This window comes from Magallana gigas, chromosome 3 (genome assembly GCF_963853765.1).
Source record: "Magallana gigas chromosome 3, xbMagGiga1.1, whole genome shotgun sequence".
In the NCBI taxonomy this organism is placed as follows: domain Eukaryota; kingdom Metazoa; phylum Mollusca; class Bivalvia; order Ostreida; family Ostreidae; genus Magallana; species Magallana gigas.
In genome coordinates, this window is record NC_088855.1 from 57,002,103 (window position 1) to 57,026,262 (window position 24,160).

General features: G+C 31.9%; 2 protein-coding genes across 2 annotated transcripts; both read left to right on the forward strand.

Moving 5' to 3' along the window:
• Window positions 1-7,953: 7,953 nt before the first annotated feature.
• On the forward strand, window positions 7,954-13,374 carry LOC105333518 (uncharacterized). Its single transcript, XM_011436542.4, has 7 exons — window positions 7,954-8,195; window positions 8,502-8,554; window positions 11,370-11,531; window positions 11,809-11,865; window positions 12,451-12,532; window positions 12,625-12,656; window positions 12,781-13,374. Exons 1-7 carry the CDS (start codon window positions 8,095-8,097, stop codon window positions 13,236-13,238), a joined length of 945 nt encoding a protein of 314 aa, XP_011434844.3. The 5' UTR covers window positions 7,954-8,094; the 3' UTR covers window positions 13,239-13,374.
• A 6,903-nt stretch (window positions 13,375-20,277) lies between these two features.
• Window positions 20,278-23,959, forward strand: LOC136273402 (uncharacterized). The gene is made up of 5 exons (XM_066077810.1): window positions 20,278-20,526; window positions 20,629-20,691; window positions 22,495-22,588; window positions 22,698-22,732; window positions 22,878-23,959. Exons 1-5 carry the CDS (start codon window positions 20,442-20,444, stop codon window positions 23,273-23,275), a joined length of 675 nt encoding a protein of 224 aa, XP_065933882.1. The 5' UTR covers window positions 20,278-20,441; the 3' UTR covers window positions 23,276-23,959.
• Window positions 23,960-24,160: the final 201 nt, after the last annotated feature.

Genomic DNA, 24,160 nt, shown 5'->3' on the forward strand with positions numbered 1-24,160 from the left:
GGATCAGAAAAATATCAGGCATTTATTTAAATTTTATTTCATTTGAAAAATGAAAAATATTAAAAAGCACTATATAGAGTTTTAATTCATATCACTGTGCCAAATAATGTTCTGAATTTAAAGCTCTTCAATCTTTTCATGTTTGAAATTCTCAGAACTGAAAAATTGAAATTTTCAATTTCTTGTTTCTGTACTTGACAGACTGGGAAAAAAGGTCATAAGGTGTGTTTGAACAACATATTGCATTATTGTGTAGCATTATCGAGCATCCAGACCTGAGAACGTGTGTGTATATACAAGTACACGTGTGTCTGTCACCTCATTGTTATTAATCTCGCTACCGTGCACTGCAAATTGTCAAGAAGGGCTGTATACAGTATATAGCTATTATATAATCACTGACCGACCATTCAGATCTGAGGAACTGTGTGTATATATACGTGTACACGTGTGTCTATCATCTCTTGCTACCGTGAACTGCAAATTGTCAAGAAGGGCTGTGTACAGTAGCTATTATATAATCACTGACCGAGTGAAATAATGTCAACATCTTCTTCTTTGAAAACTGTAGCTTCAATCAGCTAGTTGTTAATCATGTGTCTTCAAGTATTTTGATCAATTGATCTGGTCTAGTATAAAACATTGATGTATTAAAAATCAATATGACAGCTCTAAGTTAATCTAAATAATTATAGAAAATTGGTTATGAAAATTAATTAGGATTGCATGTTTACGTATTAGGAAATTAATTCCCGATTAAACTATTAGTAACTTTTCATTAAAAATCAATGCAATCTCTCTCTCTCTCTCTCTCTCTCTCTCTCTCTCTCTCTCTCTCTCTCTCTCTCTCTCTCTCTCTCTCTCTCTGTATAAACTCCTTAGGCTACATGTAAAGAACACACTAGTTCTACATTTACATGTATGTTGTGTATGTTCTGACCAGGGCTGCTGAATGATAACGAAAAGGTAATAAAAATTAGGATTGCATTTTTACTAGGAAATTAATTCCAGGGTAAACTATATAATTAATAAATTTTAATTCAAAATCAATGCAAACTCTCTCTTTCTCTCTCTCTCTCTCTCTCTCTCTCTCTCTCTCTCTCTCTCCAATTAGCCGGTCAGAAACGTATTGAACAAACATAAAAAGATAATTTATTAGGCAAATTTATATAAGCTATTGAAGCTTTATTTTGCTATGCACGGGGAATTAATAAAGGTATAACCAAGAACTTGGTTACGAAAAAGAAGAAAGGTGTACTCTATCGTTACATAGCTGATTATAAATTCTATATTTTGACTGATTTATTGGTTTTAGTTCGCTCCTATATGTTTAGATATATACAAAATTAAAAACCATGTGCCGCGCTTGATCTTAGTCTCTAGTGTGTTGTTTATTACCAAGAATCATATGATTCATAGGCTTAAGATATTCATAAGTAAAGTGTACATATATCTGTAGACAATTCAAAAAAATTAATATTTCACTCTATAGGTTGTATTCTTATGTCTTTTTTTCAAACATTAGGGAGTAGTGATGTTCCCGAGCTCCAAAGGACAACATGAGGCTTGAACACCTAATATAAAAAATAATTCCCGCCTTCACCTGAGGTTAACCACCCGGTGAATCTCAATTGTTTAGTTGTTAGCATGATTATTTAAGTATCAATAAATTATCAACTATAAAACATGTGATTTCTAAAATTACGATAACAGTGTGTCTTGTGATTCGGCGCTGTTGAGTGCAAATATAGCTCAAAATATAACACATGTGATTTCAATAGCTGAATTAAGAAAATGACATTAAAAAAAAAACAAGTCAAAAGCCGTACAGGGGATGTCAGGGGCATGCACAGGGGTATACAGTGGCTTACAGGGGATGACAGGTGCGTACAGGGGGTGACAGGGGCTTACAGTGGCACACAGGGGGATGTGTACAGGGGCGCACAGGGGATGACAGGGTACACAGGGGTTCTGTACAGTGGCACACAGGGGATGTACAGGGGATGACAGTGAAAACACAGGGGGTGACAGGGGAAGACAGGGGATTTTCATACGGACAGGGGTTTTTAGAGCCAGTAGTGTTATTCAGTGAATGGAATTATTGGGCTACAACATGAGGTCACCGTTTTTACTGGTAGTTGTAGTTTGATAGTACATTCAAACAAATATTTGTCAGCAGTGCCTTTCGGCTGTCAGACGAAGTTAGCAACCTTGTTTTAATACATTTATAGAGGGTCTGATTATTTAAAAATGTTTATTTTGAATGAATACATGTATAAATTAGATTAGAAACATGTCATGAATGGATGATTACCGTAAATAAAAAAAAAATAAAGTCTCAGGGGTCTATACTTGGGGGATGGAAAGGGGAGTGGGCTGTTCTCAAAGGTCCTGTACTCAAGCACCTGTGCTTTTCAGTAGATTGATACTTATTACTTGCATTTTTAGCTCACCTGAGCTGAAAGCTCAAAAGAGCTATTCTGATCACATTTTGTATGTCGTCCGTCTGTCTGTCCATCTGTCTGTCTGTCCGTATGTAAACATTTTCAACATCTTCTCAAGAACCACTGGGCCAAGTTCAACCAAACTTGGCACAAAGCATCATTAGCCTAAGGGGATTCAAAGTTGTGAATATTAAGGACCACGCCCTTTTGCAAAGGGAGATAATTAGGAATTTTTGAAAACTTTCGAGAAATTTTCAAAAATCTTCTTCTCACGAACCATAAGACCAGGAAAGCATCCTCAGGTAGTGTAGATTCACAATTGTGAAAATCATGACCCCCGGGGGTAGGGTGGGGCCACAATAGGGGGGGGTCAAAGTTTAACATGAATATATAGAGGGAATCTTTAAAAAATCTTCTTCTCAGAAACTATTCAGCCAGCAAAGCTGAAACTTGTATGAGAGCATCTTCAGGTAGTGTAGCTTTAAAGTTGTGCAAATTATGACCCCCGAGGGCAGGGTGGGGCCACAATGGGGGGGGGGTTCGAAGTTTAACATAGGAATATATAGAGTAAATCTTAAAAAATCTTCTTTTCAGAAATAATCAGCCAGGAAAGCTGTAACTTGTGTGGAAGCATCCTCAGGTAGTGTAGATGCAAAGTTGTGAAAATAATGACCCCCGGGGGATAGGCTGGGGTAACAATGCGATTTCGAATTTTAACATATGAATATATAGAGTAAATCTTTAAAAATCTTCTCCTCAGATACTAATCAGCCAGGAAAGCTGAAACTTGAGTGAAAGCATTCTCAGGTAGTGTAGATTTAAAGTTGTGAAAATCATGACCCCCGAGGGTAGGGTGGGGCCACAATGGGGGGGGGGGTCGAAGTTTAACAAAGGAATATATTGAGTAAATCTTTAAAAATCTTTTTCTCAGAAACTAATCAGCCAGGAAAGCTGAAACGTGTGTGGAAGCATCCTCAGGTATTGTAAATTCAAAGTTGTGAAAGTCATGACTCCCGGGGATAGGGTGGGGCCACAATAGGGGGGTCAAAGTTTAAAAAAGGAATATATAGAGTAAATCTTTAAAAATCTTTTCCTCAGAAACTAATCAGCCACGCGGGTATGATAAGGCAACTCTCAGCGATCAAATTCCTCTGATCGATATGACGTCATAATAAGCAGCATGATGTCATATTTTACTCAGAATCTTGTCGATTTTAACTTTATCTCTGGTTTAAATTATAAATGTACAGGCATAAAATATCACTAGAAACTCTTCTAACTGAATATATTTTCGATTTTTCTCTATTGCGTATAATTATCATTGATGACGTCACAAGCATGTTTAATAGAGAAGATCAGTTCGGGAGACAAATCATCGGAATGCAGTGTAAACAATGCCGGAATAAGACTTATTTAATACAGATAACTCAGATTTAGATGAGTTAGTTAGGAGATTTAGATGAGTTAGTTAGGATATAATCAGGATAACACAGGCATGGATATTTTGTTTAATTAGCGAGTTTTATAAGGTAAGCAGATCGACATTTATATGGCTTGACCAGCCTTTCCTCTGTCAGTGTGTACAAAAAAAGACAAAAGTGTAACACTACCCCGGATATTATGAAAGATGACTTTGGTAAAAATCAACGGTATATGACCTAAACTACTTGAAAAGTACTGCTAGAATCCTGTGCTTCGCTGTTTTAAATGAAAAATACGTAGTATTTTCAATGAAATTATAGAAGTTGAGAGGGTTTCCGATAAATATTTACAATATTTATTTATGCGATTAACAATAGGATTCTAGCAGTAATACTAATAAACATGAAGTAATTGCCGATCGAATTATTGTAGCAAACATACAAATGAACTTCGGGGTAGTGTTACACTTTTTGATTTTTTGTTAAGGTAAAAAAGTGATCTATTTTTAACTGTCACGTGATACCATGGTACGGCAGCTTCAAAGATCGAGTAAATTCCGAAGTAGAAAAATAAAATCTTGGTGAACACATTCACTTAGTATTTATATTCCGCACAGTTTTCATAAAAATAAACAGTTTTTAAATTGATTATAATTTTGACTGTCATTAAACTCGGACTTCCCTTAACCTACCCGCGCAGGAAAGCTGAAACTTGTGTGAAAGCATCCTCAGGTAGTGTAGATTCAAAGTTGTGAAAATCATGACCCCCGTGGGTAGGGTGGGGCCACAATGGGGGGGTCGAAGTTTTATATATGAATATACAGTGTAAATCTTTAAAAATCTTCTTCTCAGAAACTAATCAGCCAGGAAAGCTGAAACTTGTGTGGAAGCATCCTCAGGTAATGTAGATTTACAGTTGTGAAAATCATGATCCCCAGAGGTAGGGTGGGGCCACAATGGGGGATCAAAGTTTAACATAGGAATATATTGAGTAAATCTTTAAAACTTTTTTTCTCATAAACTAATCAGCCAGAATATTCTTTATAATTGTTAAGACTTTGGCCCCAGGACAATTCTTTGGTCTCACAAGAAGGTTAAGAGTTTGATGAAGCTTTATATCCCGTATATAAACTATTTTTAAGGATCTTTTTGAGAACTGCAATACTCAACATGTGATATGACTATAAAATCATCCTGTTAGAAAAGGGACTAATGATTATAAACATAAGAATATCCAGGGGGGGGGGGAGGATTTTATTTATACAGGATCTACATGTATTACTGTACATTGTCCAGATAGTTTATATTGTGACTCCATTAAGCTGATTTTATCATGCCTATTGTTCCTCAGGTGAGCGATGTGGCCCATGGGCCTCTTGTTCTTTAAAGTATGAGTAAATTTTCTTAACATTGTTTTGTGAAAATAGTGTAATATCTATTTGTTTTGTTAATTAGATACTTGCAACATTAATTAATTTTACTACCACTCAAACGGTATACAAATGCCCTACTATTTCTATTTTCTTTTAACTTGAAACCGAATGATATTTTTGGTGATTATTTTACAACTACATAAAAAACATATATTCTACGTTGAATTCATTCGATATTTAAAACTTGTAAGTCTCATTTAAAAGAGTACTAATATTTATGAATATTGTATGTAAGCTTTAGTTTTCAGGTATCTTTGATATGCTTTTTTACTCTTTGATTTATTATTCGATTCTTATGAATGTATATACACTACATGTACATACTGTTGAAAGTAAAATAAAAAGAATAAAAATGTTGGTGGTTGTGGACGGACACCGAAAACAACTTTTCCCATTTAGTGACCCATTTCATATTAAAACGGGAAAAGTGGAAACAAAAGTCGCCATGATCGACAGCGGATGTAAGAAAATATTTAATCAATGACAAGATTAAGTTCCCGCAATGAACACTACTTTAACAACTCATACCACAGACAACTCAGAAATTGTAACACAATATAAAAAACCGTCAACAATGAAGCAAAACTGAGATATCTTTAGTAGAAGATGATGGAGCGTAAAAGACATGGACACTCAATGACGAGTGATTGATAAGCTTTGATATCTAACATAACGTGATTAAACATGGATAACGACAAGTTCACAATAATCCACCGAATGTTTCTATAAATTACTTTTGTTTATATACCGTATCTGTACTTTGGATACCTATCAAAAGCAAAAAGTGTTTCAATGGTACATTTTTAACATTTGTTACCACGCTGATCAACAACGGAAGTCAGACTTTGATCGTTCATAGACTGACTATGTTTTGCTATTGTTGTTACGCAAACGGTATACCTTTTATTTCTAATCTTATCACATATTATGTATTATTTCAATGCATACAACTCATTCTTTTATTTTATTTTTTAAAGTTATTTCAAGGGTTTTATTTCTCGATGCAGGTGTAGAAATTAATATTATAAAACAACAAATTCTGATAGAATTAATGCTTAGCTTTTCATGTTTAGATGACATATATGGCACAGGAGTGTGCAGGTAGTCCAGAAAGACTGTAATATAGATTGCAGTTAATTTCTCATTGGTCAGAAATGTAAAGCATTTTTCTAAAAGCCCTTCCAACATCTCTTAGTGAATGTAGAGATCAGGTACTGATCAACCGTAGGAGCACAATCAGGTCAAAAGCTCTCTTGAATATTCTTGGTCAAAACAATGACAGAAGTAAGAAATTAACAATTTTTTAATTTCCTAAATTATGTATCAATATTTTTAAAGTAATTCATAAGCTGACAAGCATGACTAGAATAAAGGTCTTGTTATTTATTATTTATCTTTGAACGGAAATGCATGTAATAGTACTAATTTTCCTACAGAATCGGATTTAACCAGCTGTTTTTATTTTTCAGGAAGGAAGGTTGAAGTAATTACAAAAACAGAGTTTACGCAACAAAAACAATACTATATATAAATAGACAGGTGACTTTATTATACAAACTCCGATTTCATAATCATGAAATGGAATACAACAATTTGTTACCTATTAAATGACGCATTTTCATAACTAGCTATGCTTTGTGATGTAGGCGTTTCTATGATAGATTCAAAGAGAATTAACCAAATTTTCTTATACCCCATGGTGGCTTTTATCTCAACATAGCAAATGTTCCCTTATAATAAGTTTGGAGTATTGTTCAATATTCCTGTAAAAAATCACATAGTAATTATGATACGTTCAAAATACCGTCCATGATTGCTATGTTTAATTTAACAAAAATAATTTATTTGCATTTATTATATCCCTAACTTTTGCTACGCATGATGAAAATGTGATTTGCCAAATCATTAGTCCCAATATATAACAATATTTAATTATGTTGTTCTCTATTATTTGCATTAAAATTCACCAAAGTTATGTTGTTGTTATAACGGGTTTAAAATTAGGTTATAATATTTTGAGTTTAACAGCAATATGCTTTAAATTCTACGTTAATTTTTTTCTTCAAAATTGATTGCAAAAATAACGTCAAACAAATGCAATGAGAAGTGCACTTTGTTCAATTAATTAAGATATAAACACGTTAAAACGTTCAAACGATATGAACTTGGTTGGTCACGTAATCAAATTCTGATAAGCCCAAAAGGTATAAAGCATAGGTTGTACATAATTGATCAATGCTATGATGTCGAAGAGTTGTTCCCCTTGTCACACTATCTGATTAAACATCAAATCTTTACATGATACATGAAATCTAAACTTTTGAAACTGTTAAAAATTACTTTTGAATAGATTTTGACTTGTTTGTATTCTGATAAAAAAATAAATAATACAACAAAGCCAGATATGCTTATTTCTATGATAGTATATTGATTAATGCAGATTTGAACTGTTTGCTTGAACATATACAATTCTTTCTCTGAATGATACGACGCTTAAAATAAGGACGTATGAATTTATAATTAGGAAATCATAAGGTACTGCACTTCTACATGAAATATATTTGATTTTTTTGCCCAAAGTAAGTACACAAAATTAATGATGAGGAAATAAACACGTATGTGTTCGTAATATAATGAAGTGAGCAGTCAAAGTACGCGTATCATTTACTATGAGCTTATGAGCAACAACTAGGAAATACCTCCGACAACGTTTGACCGTTCTTTGTGAAGCACTGTACAAGCGTGTTTCCCCTTGTTTCTTGGTATGTTTCATTTGAACAGCAACCAAAATTAGTAATGGAAAACCGTTCATTGATTTGTTTGATGTACTGTGTAAGCTTTTCTTTGACTGTCTGCAAAAATATCACTGGACCAGGAGTATGTATGCAACTGAACAGGTTGGTTTATGCTTTAATTGAATTGAATTCTTATCAACGAACGTTTTTCTCAAAATCAAACATTGAACATTTGCAAACATGAACATGAACGACAGAGCAACAATGTGTGAAATAAATCTGCGTAGAATATAATCCACAAGACTGAAAGTGGGCTTGTGCTCATTAACCTTAAAATCATTTGCGATGGGTTTTTATACCATTTAATGAAAAGGTTTAGGGTTAATTACAGGCTTATTTTTTATGCTTGACTATTTTTTGTGCTAACCGTTAATGCTAATGCTAAATTAAAGATATATTATGTTTCAGCTCAATCATCACATGTTGTTTTGGATATATTCTAAAAGAAAACATGTGTTTCGGTGAGTAAAATTGTAAATCGTTTGAAAGAAGGTAGCTTTCATAAAGATATGTTCTTGGATGTGTTAAATTCATTATAAAACGTTTATTTAGTATAACTCTAATCTTCATTTGATACTATTATATTTTTTTAAAATAAATGTTTTGTTTGCTCATTCTCTGTCGACGTTCTACAAAAAACAAACCAACCAAAATTGCTTTAAAGAACTAACAACGAGAATTATATTTCAGGTCTATTGGTGTAAATGATTCACGAATTGTATTATCAATCGTCTGTTTATTTGACAATGGATGTAATCCATCTTTAAAAAGATATGATTTGCTCAATATTTTGTCTGTTGATATTAAGGCGCTTAGACAATTTTATTTTATCAATCCAATTATTCAGAGATCTATATCAAATTTAAAAATCCGATAATGAAAATTTAATAAACACAGTGTAAGAGATAGAAAAGATTATTGTCGATTATGCAAATACCATTTCAACGGTGGTTTGATCTTACTACGGTGATACATTTGTAAAAGAATACATTCTATATTGAAACATTAAAATTCATGAATTTTTTACACTGTCAAACAGATCATATAACTTTATAATTATATCAGTTCAATCAATTTTTTGCAAAAGGGCCTGGTCGAGGTCACTACCAAGGTCACTTCTCTCAACGAAAATGATGATAAAATTAAATGTAGTTATCTGCAGTTATCTAGACACATGTATAAGATATGAAGTTGCTATTTTTCAGTGGAATAAAAGGGGGGAAAAAATTGTCTTCAACACTACTATATATCAATAATAGACTCGGACTTTTAGCCTTTGATACCGAAAAATAGGAAAAATACTGAAATTTGTTTTATATATTTTAAAAAGTATTTGTCTTAGAAGATTACCAATTTCTTTTTAATTTTAAAATCAATTTTCGCTAATTGATAATCAACGAAAATTACTCAAAAAATTTCCAAAATCATCTAGATTATCTGGATTTTACAATCTTGCGCATGCACATTGCAATCTCGCTAAATCACGGGAGGCTTTTGATTTATGTTTCCACAATATCACATTTTGCATGGATAAACTCTGAAACGATAATACAAATACGTGTAAATTATTTTCATTGGAAATTTGCTCTATATTCTGTTATTAAAAGAAGTTACGCGAAATTACTCTAGCACATTTCATTTAATTTGATAAATCCCGATGTGTGTACACGGTGTATATTATGACTGTTTTTTTTTCAATGCAATTTCATTACTTTTCTCCAAAATCGTTTAGGAAAAATTCTGCAATTTTTTGCTACATTAGGGTATATGGAGGCATTTTAACTGTGGTGAAATCCTGTTCGGAGACACAGCTTGTTTATTCTAACTAAGCAGAGTATTAGTTGTAGGCTTAAAGCTTGGTTCTGTAAATGTCAACACAACGGTGTGTCGATGTATCTATTTCATGATGTACATGTAAATGTCCGATAACATATGCAATGTCAACCCGTGCACGCATGGGTCAAAGTCTAGTATAGTACTAAATCGGAATAAATATTTAAACTTAAATTAATATTGTTTAGCCCGCATTTTCGCCATTTTTTTTTTAAATTTTGAAAATATTTTGTTTATCTTTTTTATGCTTTAATTATGACAAATGTTTCTGATTTTTACATTAAATGAGAGAGAAAATCCGATATTAGTTTTTCACATAGATCTATTTATAGAGTGAGAGTGCTTAAAAGCTAATAAAAATGTTGTTTGATAGTTTAATCAAATTTTAAGAACATATTTGAAACCCAAGTATCTTATCATTAGTTCACATTATTTGCAAAAAAGTGTTACCTACGCCAACGTTCCGCCAAAAATATGGTCCTTGTTAGATTTTAAACCTTGATTACTATTTCTATCAAAAGTGTTGTGATACTGAAAAAATAAAAATATGATATTTTAATTTCCTTTTATCTTCATTTAAAAAACAATTAATCAAATTAACTTTTGATAAGTCGAAAACCGGAAAAGACTCCCTCCTTAACTGCCTCTCTCTGATCAGTATCTTAACAATATGTAACGACATTTATTCACAAAATTTTAAGAAGTTCATTTCCTTTGCCGCTCTCTACACTTTAGAGCAGCTAACCTTTTTTACAATGTATTTTCTAATTATCGTAAAGATTACGATTTGCAATTGCCACTTTTATCTATGAACTGAAAACGCAGACTTCTTATTTGGGAAAATTCAGGGGGGTTTTTACAAAGATGAACAACGCTTGATACATCTTGTCATATACAATTTCCTGCTTATATTTAATACCAATTTAGATCATTTTAGATCAACTGTTTCGCACTGCAAACTTCAATAACACTTATTTCATCTTTTCAGATTTTGCTCGAAAAAATTTCGTTTATTCAATTTATCTAATGTCATTTATTGACATTTTATCGTTAATATCTCAGCAAAATGATTTGTTTGTTTTAAGAAAGTTTGTTTTATTTGTTGATAGATAAACAAGCAATTCTTTTTTTCTCTCTCTTTTTTTTTTTTGATTTGTCGTATGTACTGTTTGACGTTCGTCTATATACATGATAATACATTTATAATTACAACTGTTCAAAGTTTTCAGTGATATTGAAGATAGCAATCAATTACGAGTTGTTCTGCTGCAAATTGAGTATCATATATCAAAGTATATTGCTTTTTAAATAAGTTATGTTTTACTCATTAATGTTTTAGCACATTATCATGTGTGTAAAATACTTTGATATAATGAAGTTACATTAGTAAAGACTCACCATTTGGGTTTATCGATGATTCGTAATGACATTGAATTGTTTCAGAGTGTGAACCAGGTACCACAGGTGAAAACTGTTCCATGACCTGTCAGCCTGGATATTATGGACTTTTTTGCAGTAAACCATGCCTTTGTTCCTCTGAAATGTTTTGTGATCCTATAAGGGGTTGTCTTTGTAACCCAAACAGTGTTAACTGTACAGATCAAGGTACTCGTATATCTTTTTAATTTAAAAAAGCAAAAATGCAATACTTAGTAAATCCTAATAAATATTTGCGTGATTTTTGGCACAGCATACCAAAAGAAAAAAAATTATATGCATACGCTTTAAAGATATCTGATGCACAAAAATGATAACGTAGTAGTTTGTGAAAATCTCGGATATTACATTTGCAACATTGAAGAAAACCAATAAAATAAGGTATGTTCAAAGAAAAGTGAATAACGGTTAAACTCATTACGAATGGATCAATGTGTATTTACAGATCAGAAATTGACAACAGAATATGCCGATAATTCAACAGTTTATAAGTCAAATCATAGTAAGTGCATACAAAACACCATAAGATTTTGCTACAGAAGAGCAAACTAGAAAGAACTATTTAGATTATTACAATTGTTTTTTCTTCTTTTTAATATTGACGATATCGAATTTCCTCCGTCGACTTGTTAAAGAAACTGGTTAAAATCTGGTTCGAGATTTTGTGATTTTGTGGTCCTGGACTCTGTACTAATTACCAACCAACCACTGTTTATTTTACAGAATGATTTTTTCTGATTTCTTTACAGTGGTTTTCAAAAATCATTTCATCACTCTCTGAAATTTACAACGTAGTACACAATCAATAACGTTTAACACTTATGAAGAGAGTTCGTTTTTAAAAACTTTGTTGAATAAGTATACACTGCACATTTTATCATATAAAGATGGCATAGTCATTTTATGGACGAAGGTTCTCTGATCCGACCGTTTTGATCCAGGTACTGTAATGAGAGAAGGAGAGAGAGAGAGAGAGAGAGAGAGAGAGAGAGAGAGAGAGAGAGAGAGAGAGAGAGAGATTTGAGATTTACGTAGTACTTCATACAGTATCGTTTCCTTTACTAGGTTGTCACTTTTTTTAAAACAGAATCACAATTCATTGACGAAAACATCATCCCCTCGTTGGTATTTGCTATCACTGTATTGCTCATCAGTATTATATGTATCAGGTATGAACATTAGTAAGTTGAGTTTTACTAAAACTGATAAATACATTCATTCCAAGTAAGGACTATATGAATACTCTGTTTTTGTTTTGTAGATTGCTGTATTCAAAGATAATGAAAAGAAAATGTTAACATGTTGGGATATACTAAGCTAGCTTTAAAATCTTTTATTTTTGTAAAAAAAAAAAATTAAATCTAAGTGGTACTGGTAAGTTTTAAGCTCTGTAGTAACGATGACACTTTCTATTCAGATATACAATCCGCGCAGAACGTGCAGACAGACAACCCGGCACCTTGTCTAGGGTTAAACCCGGATGCCCTTCCTCAGCAAACCATAAAAAGTGTAAATATCAACTGCCATCTACAGAATACCACCAAGCAAAGAGTTGATGAAGAGATGGATAACATTAGTTGTAAAGCAATTCAGAACCAATCGTCAGATCGACAAACAGACAAAACCACACATCCGTGTAAAACAACCATTAACCATTCTGTAAACACTAAACAAGGGAAACGGAAAAATGGCGGTAAAACTGTGATGTTAAAGTTTCCTGACTCACAATCTGATTCAGTTTCTCGCAAAAGAAAAATGCAAGTAAAATATTCAATAACCCAAGAACCGTCTTCCGATAAAGAACTATATGCGAATCAAGCTGATTTGACTCATACAAACAAATCTTATACACCAGACAGTCAAATGGACAAATAGGACTCTGAGGTTATGTAGTCTATGTAACATATGACAACATTCAAGCATTGTAAAATTCTAGTGTGTCTGACAAAACAAAGCAGAGGGATTAAAATGATGTTAAAACAATTCATAAAGTACTGAAAGCCGGGCTCTTTTGGTGTGTCTTTACGCATATTGTGTAGTAAAGACTGAAAATATCTCTCTTTCATACGCATTATATGTGTCCAAAATGCATAGTCTTGTTTTTAAAATACGTTATTAATAAGAGAACTAAAAATAGATAGAGAATTCTCTCGAAATTAAAAAGACACAAAATTCCAACACTTTTGACAAAACGTGGCTCTTTGTGTAACTATTTGATATAGCGAAAGCTTTTACTTTGATGCTGTTTGGTTTTCTGTTTAGTTTTGAAGTTGTGCTATTTATAGTAACATTGGCGATTTGCCTGCCTACAGCCAGGACTCTGCTTAAAATGCGAGGAAAGAAGTAAAATGAAAAACTACAAACGTAAATTACTATGTGGAGATATTTATATTTAAACTTAAGCTTGTGTGTATTCTAAATAACGCTAAATTATCTCAAGTAATTCTTACATTTGCAGGCATAATTTAAAGAAAGAAAAATAATTAAATTTAATTCAGTTGAAACAAAAGCATTAACAATGTTACGTTTTGTTTTGTTTAATTTAAATTGTAACATTGTCAGATTGCACAACATTTGCTCCAGTAACCAAGCATTGATATAACAATGATCAACGACTAAATCATTTGACTGCAGCGAGAGAATGAAACTCTTACTGCTTTTTTTTTTAAATAAAATGACAGTGTTGTCAAAATTGTACTGCATTGGTTTTTCTTAAAGGACTATGTGCGGTATGGTCAAATATGTGCCCCCGATTTCAACCAATTTTTAAATAGTATCGTATGAAAATGAAATCTTCACAAATCATTGTAAAGAGGATGCCTATAACTTTAATCTTGATTTTAGTCATCATTGCTCACTCCCTGTTTATCTATGACGTCACTTAAATGACCTAATTCCCGTAAATTTGCAAACAAATGAAAATATTCTCATTTTTGCTCTATATTTTGCATTCGGAAGTATAGAGCGCAGGTCTGCTCAAGTGCGATTTTAACATATGTTTTTCTTCAGATAGTTATACATATTATACTAAAAAATGGTACTTGAGCAAGCCTGCGCTCGATGTTTCCCAGTCGAAAAACCATCGGAAACCACCATATTTTGCTACAAAACATCAATTTATCAAAATAATGCAATATTCATGACGTCATTTCTACATTATGACGTCACTGTGGTGATAACTTTTTACACCTTTATTTTCAATATGATTTTAACTATCTTTCACCTTATTTTAAAGCTCTTTCAAAAACTTTGATTTTGGGGGGCAAAAATTGCATAAAACCGCACTTAGTCCTTTGTCCAACCTGACATAAAAGTATTTCCGGTTGTACATGCACCGAGGGAAATAAGCCTATGACAAATGTAAACCAACGAAGTTTTCTACGTATTACAGCTGTCTTTTTTAACTGAAACTTGGAACAAATAAGGAAGAATCAGGTATGAGTGTTTTCAAAAGTGGCAATCATAACAATATATACAGTTAAATCAACCATATTTGTGAATATCAAATACGAGTAATACGTGTTTAACAATGTGACATGCTATTTACAAAGTTAATCCTTAAACCTAGCTTCAATCACATTTGGTATTTATTTTCTTTAACATTTAATGTCATCTCATTTATCAACCACGTGTAGAAACAAATTTTTATCAAAACATTATAAATGTTCATGTGGATCAATTACCTTAAAATTTGGTTTTATACAATCAAAAAATATTGACAAATATATTAATTACTTTTCAATTGGAATGTATGTCCCTTTTAAACAGTTTATTCAAGCATTGCATTAAAATATTCAGATTTCATAAAATATTATTAAACTATTTACTTCTAGTTATAATATATACTTTTAATTCTAAAAACGAAAACTAATTGAAGTAACATACGGTATACGTGTATTTAATGTATTTCAACCACAAATTATTTTTATCACTATATAAATGTTAGGTTGTGACAAGGTCGTAGTTCTTAACTGTAAAATCATGCTAGACTTACACTCTAAAAGCAATTACACCGTACATGTATACAAACTTCCCTTTATATTTTTCACATGTTTTTACCATTACCATAACCCCTTGCGCCAGGAAGCGGCCAGAAAATTAAGCTTTTAACCTTATATATTTATATTCAGTGTATATTTCCCCTTATATTTGCATTGGAAATCTGCAACGTTCAATTTTCTATGTTTACATCTACCAAGTATTATTTCCTCTATTTCTTACGGAAACTTATAGTTAATTCATAGCTCTATAGAAACAGCCAGACTGAAATCTACACGCCCTAGCTGTTCATCGATTGGTCAAAATCTACAGCGATCTAAGAAAGATCACGGACTGCATAATATAATCATGATGATGTCAGATTCCAAGTCTCACAATTTGATCACTGTTTCTTTAAGCTAACGTACTTTTGTTCATTAACAGTGATTTAGTGAATTCTACTAACTTTTCAAAATCAATTTATTATTTAGCTAAAAGAAAGATGTTAATATAAACAATAAATTGCTTAATTTGATGATTCATTCGGGTTATGAAGATAGCGATTAGTGCAAAAAATATTACATAACCCGATAACGCGGGTTATGTATTTTTTCTGCAGAAAAGGAATGCATTTTATTGTTTAAATGAATACACTTTGCTAATTCATGCGCAATGGGTACAGATACAAACGTTTTCACGTTTTTTTAGTATATTTATTTTTGTAGCATTGAATGAAACTTTCAATCTTTCATAACCAATTCAATATGTACTTTCGAAAAACGATTATTATTATAAATCTTCTCCTTTATCAAATAAGATTTTTCTCCAAAATCTTTCTGGTTCTATATTTTTGTCGCGGAAGCTTACTAAATAACATGTTAATATGGATGTTCCATGTACATGTATGTTTCATATCTTTAAATTAAAGCGCAAATCATGGCTTTAAAGTGGCGATTCACAATATCTTATAAAATTAGACATCAGTATGAAAATATAAATATAAGCATTAAATGCTTATTTTTGGATGTCGTCGTTCCTATGACAAACCAAGCAGTGCAGACAAATTATCATACCGGGCTAACGCGCGGTTTTCAATTTATCTGTTCGATCCTCGTGATCAACAGTGGCTACAAGTGATAGGGTATGGCGGTCACCAGCTTGGACACGTGAGTTCTCTTCGGGTACTCTGGCTTCTTACCACCCCAATAACCCCCTCGCGCTTACATCGGTACCAACGAGAAATATTAGTATGAGTTGTAGGACTTGCTTGTCAATCGTTGTAAAATAAATAAAGGTCAGTTTATAGGACCGCCATTACTACTAGAAACGGTCACATCTTTGTAAAAGCGAGCTAATGTATAATATTGTATTCAAATATTAGCCTTAGTTGAACCAATGACCTGGTCCCGACGTCACCAACTTTCCTCAAGTCAATACTCAGCTTCAATATTGAGATTTGAATTCAAATTTATGCACTTCTCATATAAGGATTTGTGTTGAGGACTGAATGCGTGATTTGAACATTTTAGTGGCCGTGGAGCCAGGTTGATTAAAGTTAAGTATGTTCAAGTCTATGCTTATAATAATCATAAGGGTCAAAAAGAGGTGATATTACGGACTTTGGATACTTTCCAATTTTATACGGTAATTAATCGGGAAAAAGTGATAAACAATACACATTGTTAGTCTCGTGAGTGCTAAAAAAAATCATAGGATTATCGGATTATGCATACAACTTTCACCTGAAATGACAAGCGACTAATTAATCATGCCATTTTAATAACTTAAAATCTTTACTTCTTCCGAGTTTTTTTTTTTTTTAATGTAAAACATTGTGAACTAAAACGTTATTGTATCGATGTATGAGCTGCTATGCCTTGTATCTTGATTCAAACTAAATCTTCAAAGGGTAAATAGAGAAATATCATGGATTGTCACGCTTTGCTAGTAAAGATGATCCCGTTGATGTGTCCCAATAATGTACCCTAACGTTTAGATTTCATCATTTGGATATTTAATCATCACATACTTTGTATATCAAATGAAAATTTTAATTTAGAATCCCATTTAAAAATTTTGAAAACGTTATTAGAATGAAACTGTATATTCAAACATTGAAATAATCATTTTTATTGATATTAGCGACACCGCTTTCTTGCTACATATCAAACTGTATTAAACTAATATAGAAATGCATACCCAACTTTTCCTTTTCTGTCATATTGTTAAAATCACAGACATATCGTTAAAGTAACAACATAAAAACATGTTCTTTGTTACAGTTCTTGACTCATATTTAAGGAAGAAAAATTAATGGGTTTTTAATTCCAATCCTAAATAATAAAAACATTCCTTTGGATATTCTTTTCCAAGATCACCATCTTGAATCTAACATTGTTACATTAATTTCGTAGATTTATTAAATAACTGGAAATATTAAAACTCCTTGGGACACTGTTAAAAAATAAAACAAAACAATACACATTTTGTCAAGTAGTACTTGAGAAATGTCACAGATACCAAAGACTTGACTGACACCGCATAATTGCTTCCGATAACGCTCTTCGAAATTTCGTTCAGAATATATAAAAATCTAACAAAGGCAACCTCTATCTAAAATACTGTTTTGATGTTAATGTGTGTGTAATATGAAAATATACTTTGCTGTAGCAATTAGAAATAGCTTTAGATATATCATATACATGTATATCTAGGTGTTTTTTTAAGTCATTGGTCGTAATAGAAAAGTGGTTTGTTTAATCGTGAGTGTAGTTTGTTATTTAGATTGAGATTATTATCTATTACGACCACAGAGGTACAACTTTGTAAAACATTGAGTTAATCAGTTTTTCTTCACATTAAATACATGTAATCTGCATTGCAGCGGTGTCAGGACAACATTACACAAGATGTAATTGATTGTATTTGTGGCTTATATACCCTTAACATCATTTCTGGTTGTTATTAATTATCTCTAATTTAGGGGCAAAAACAGCATTGCATAAGTTAATAACAGGATAAATACCGCATTGCAAAACTCATCATCTAAATATAATATAAATATAATTGTGATGTTTAGAACGGGAAACAATTAGTATCAGTATTATATTCCATGTTTTGCAGTACTGCATAAGATACATTCATTCAACTAATTTAATTACAATGGTTTATCAGCCATGGATGTTTGTTTTACATTATTTAAGCATTTCTTTGGGAGCTTGCCAATCTAATCCAAATCGAGGTATTTGTTCAAGACCAAACAGGTAACAGTTCTTTGAATATATTACATTTCAAATAGTACTAATATAAGGACTTTATACCATTAATGAAGGCTTTTAATGTATCTGTCAGTTTCAAGTATTGTTTTCTCTTATTTACTTCTTATTTACTTTTATATAACTTTGCATAGGTGTGCATATCCTCAGATCAAATTCAAAGTTTGGCGTCTTTTTCATATTTTGAGTTAAGAGTATTTTTGATGGTTTAGATACAACAAATGAGGTTTTTCTAATTTTTTTACAACTGTTTTATTTTTTACTTTAATTTCAAGCTCATCCATTCAATGTTGCACAGGATATTTTCTAAATGAAAATAAATGTAATGGTAAGTATCAGTGATCCTTTTTTTATCTTCTTAGGTAAATAATGTAACTTTAGAGAAAATAATTTCTTATGAAATAATGAAATTTCAGCACACTGTAGAACTTTGTTGAACTCTACATTGGTTCTTGAGAAATTTATACAGAATATTTTCTATCTGATGAATGAATTCTACGTTATATAGTAAAGCAATCCTTGGGGCAGCTTATGTTGAATGAACTGCGATACGTAGTCGCACCAGAGGCCCATTGGACACATTGCTCATCTGAGATATACAAGCTTTAAATCTAATCAAATCAGATTTAGGTATCAAATACAGAATATTTGGACATGTTGGTAGAATATATACTGTTACTACTATATAATATTTTTCTACAATTATAAATAAACATCAAACTTCATTTGTTGTTTCAGTTTTTTAGAAGTTTTTTTTTCGTATCTTAAAACCCGAGCATACCCCTATAATTTGAACAAACTTAAATAAATCTACAGTACTCAAAAATGCTATTAGACATGTTTCAGCTTCTCTTGTCAAATGAATTTTGAGACGAGTTTTCTCTATTTAATATATTTTATCTATGTAAAAAAATCAACTTGTCATTATGCCTTAACCCTATCCCAGGGAATTACAATTTGAGATAACTTGAATATATCCGGAGGATGCTCTCACACAAATATTAACATTTTTAGCCGGGTGGTTTTTGGGAAGAATATTTCTAAAGAATGCAAACAAAGGACTATATGCAGCAGTATGCATTTCTCGCCCACAACATTAAAGTTTAATAAATAGCTTTAAAAATAAGGTGGAAATAGCTAAGAAAAGTTTCGACGGAGAGCGCATGAAATCTGTATACTAATAAATAATATGACGCTTCACAAGATTTTACTTTGAAATATATATTGTGCTTTAAACTGTGTTTATGATCAATTGAAAAGGAGAAAATATCCTACATATTCAAAAAACAATATATTTCAGAAAATAAAAATTCTACAATAAAAGAATGTTTCAGAGCCCATCCAACCCCAAAATATGAAAATAATCGTGCTCTACTTTCAATCATATTTTTATTTTTAAGTTTTATCATTAATTGTAAAACTAGTACTACATGTATTTATCAACACCGGAAGAGTAATAAAAAGCATTGAACGTGATTGAATGTCGTATATACATATATTGAACTATCTGTCAATATTTTAGTGTCATTATAAATGAAGCAGGTTTAACAAGTGTTTTGTAAAAATTGCAAACGCCCAGCTTTTATCCATATTACATCATGTGATACATGTATATGTTACGTCTATCAGTAAGTTTTTCAGTAAACACATGTTAAGTCCGTTTAGGTCGTGCCTATAAATTCCTTTGGATGGCAATCCCTTTTAAGACTTATCAGTTTTTACAGTTTGACATAAGAAATCCTTTGTAGAGTGTGAACCAGGCTACGTGGGTATAAACTGTTCCAGAACCTGTCCACACGGGTACTTCGGACGTCGGTGCCTCGGGATGTGTAACTGTTCACTAGACATGTATTGTGAGCCTGCAAGAGGATGTTTGTGTAATATAACAAGTGGTAACTGTTCAGATCAAGGTACAATTCTTTACTGCGGCTTATAAAGAAACGTATGAAAATGCATTTAAACACATGGGCGCGTACGTTGAATTGATATTAACCTCTAACCATTTTTGACAGAAAAGGAATCTACAAAGGCATTGACAACAGTTGTTAGTCCGACAGCTAGTCTATCTGTTAAAAGTGAGTAATTTACTATCAATACCGGACTGGTTTGTCTAAATCAAAGAAAACTAGATAATAATCATAAACATTTATGTTTATAAAGTAATCAGATTTTACATTACATGTGAGGTCATATTAGTGATATAAACACACATGCAAAAAGAAAGTAATTCAGATCTACACTAGGAATTAAAGAAGGGTTTAACATCAATCCTCGGTTTGTATATATTCAAAGGACAATTTTCCAAGTTGAATCCATCATACACTTATCCTTACTTAAAACATTGTTGTGAAGTCTTTTTATTTGTCATTTAGTCTTATTACACATGGCAAGCTTATATCAGTGTGTTCAAAATAAGTCTAACACTCCACTCTTCAGTATTGATAACTTTCAGAATTAGAAAATCACGGATAAATCAATAGATAGCCCAAATTAAAACACGTTGCTGCAAATACGATATATGCATCATAAACGCCCGAAAACGCCAGACAGTTAAGGAATGAATTCAATATTTATTTGTTTTATACGATATAAAATGGTTTGGGGCAGTTTACGCTTTATAAACCGCGAAGCGGTTTATAAAAAAGCGTAAACTGTTTCAAACCATTTTATATCGTAACAAACTAATAAATATTGAATTCATTGCTTATAATTTAATTTTTTTACTCTCCGTTGTAGATAAAAACGGTTATTTGACCTTTAAAATGACATAAAATTGTACAAAATTCAAACGTAACGTCAGGCGTATTGATACATTTTTGACGTTAGTCTTATTATGACGTAGGCAACATTTTTTATACGATATCAAATAATTTTTTAGCCAATCAAAAAGCGCGTTACAACCAGAAATAAATTATTTTCTGATAACCAAAGCAACCTAATATGTTTTCTTATGGAAGTGCAATTGGCTGTGTCTAATATTAACCGAGATGCCTCAAATATGTTATTTTCTTAAACAAACAATGATGATGATAAGATAACGGTTCTTATCAATTTTCATCCAAGACGATTATTATCAATTTTTGTACGTTGTGCTTCATATTTATTAAAACCGATACTATTCAAAATAAGACATTACATCATATTCGTATTATTTTGTACAAAAATTAAAATATAGTGATCACCCACTTTAAACGTTTCACACTGCGAAATGCATTTTTATTTACTTTGTTTATAATATTCGTTTAACATATTGAACGTGTTACACTGCGAAATATATTTGAATTTACATTAAGAATAGTTAAAAATATTCATAAACTTCATTGAACAAGCTTAAGACCGACAGCGAAAGCAAGGCATAAAAAATTGGCGTATATATTGTATCTAATCACATATCGGAAATTTCTAATATAATGATGATCGAAAAAGAAATTTGACAAGTGAAAATTATGCAAGAAAATTTATAATGAATCTTGAATAATACTTTACCATGTATGATTTGTTAATTATAGTTCTCGTTTACTTAGAACCTCCGTGGTAAGCGGAAAATCAACAAAATTATTTCATTTTTATTAAGGTCTCATTGGTCAATTAGGGGGTAAGTTGACAGTTAAAAAGTATTTACAGAGGCACTTTGCGCTCTGGTGAAGTGTATGTCATGAAATTCATCGGATCATAGAGAGCATTGAAAGGTTATGAATCATGAAACTTCTATGAAAGATAATTATTTTAAACAATTATCATGTTTAGTTAAGACCACAGATGGAGCGGGCTTAAAGAATCGGGTCAGAGAGACGAAATCATCTAAAGATATTTTTCCTTTGGCAAGGCATCGGTCTTTAATGCTCTTTTCTTGATGGTATTTTGTTATTCATTACTAGTGACTGATGAAGGTGAAGAAAAAATAGAAGCGGTAGCCGTTCCTTTATCGATTCCTGTCATAGCCTTTCTGGTTTTTGGCACAGTCTGCATCAGGTAAACTTGCTTAATATAATATACCATTTTCAAATCATACCTAAAACTCTAAAATAGTATCAGTGGCATATCAAATCGTTTGATTTAGATTATGTTATGTTTTTTTAAGAATACGATATTCACAAATCTTGAAAAGAAGAACAGGTAAGTATTTTCCTAATATAATTATATCAATGATAAAAGGTATAAATAGTTATTTATTTTCAAAGATGAAGTAAATAATAGTTTCATCCTTACTTAACGGGTTTCTTTTAACATATTAATACTTTTCTAATAAAACTTGTAACAGATTCCACAGTCAGAAACCACCGTTCCGAAACAGATGAGTCCAATCCAAACGACGACATTTACGACCATTTAAACCTTAGAGTTCACCATTCCAACCATTCTATCTATCACATGGGCAGTATGGCGGTGGCCGGGGATACAGCGTCTGGTAGTAACGTCCCCCTACAGCAGGCGCAAAGGGAGGAAAGTATCCAAAACACATATCACGACTGTGACTTTCAGAGACATGACGAGGAAATTAGTGAAAGTTTAGTGGACGAACCCCACAGGGAAACTGTTAACGATAAAACAACAGATCAACAAGTAGTTATATATTCAACACCATGCAAACGTATAACAAAGAAACCGCTATCTTGTTGTTCTCAACAAGGGCAACAAAAGAGTTGTGATAAACTTTAAAATTCGAATATCCAAACTCGACTATTGATACTGTCGTGGTCGAGCCCAAACTAAAAAAAAACTATCCCTTCTAAAGTGGACACAAGATTAAGAAACATATGCAAATGATGGAGTGATTTAGTATTAAAATAGTATTAGGACAGATAGTCCATTGGAGAGCGACGAGTATATGCGTCAGTTTTAATGAACAGTTGACGACGTTTTAATATAAAAATTAATTGTGTCTACTTGCCTTGTTTAACAGAATCTGATTTCCAACTTATTTTGTATTTTAACACTGAAGTGGGCCACGATATAGCATATTTGCTACTGCTCAGATAATGTATACCGGGAAATATTCGCCCCTCCCGCCCTCATTGTCAGTAGGCCTAATTGTCAGCTGGTGAATTTAAGACTGGGAGAGTTCCAATGTTTTATATTATCTTTTTTTTAAAGAAGACTGCGCCTGGGTTAATTCAAAACGGGGCGAAACTGTTTGCAAGTGTAGACGGGTAAAAATTAGACTGTGCAAAAGTAACCCTGTATACAGTATCTCTTTGAACCATTTTTCACAAAATAAATATATTGTTGTATATCAAAGTTTTTAAAAAAAATTAATCATTTTTTTCTTTGCAATAGTTACATGTATTACTTGCTTATTCCACAAGAAGATCTGACAAGATTTATCATATCTTTATTCTTAATATCCATTTTACCACCCCTAGAATACGTTTGATATACTTTCTTTTAGTGAAATTGAGTAATATGACATAGACGAATTATGAAAGATACCTTTTGGTTTTTATATAACAAATTCATTAAAGAAATGCAAAACATATCTTGGAGAAGTTTACCCACATGACAGGTTTTCTTTATATGTAACATTACATTGGGTAAAATGAATTT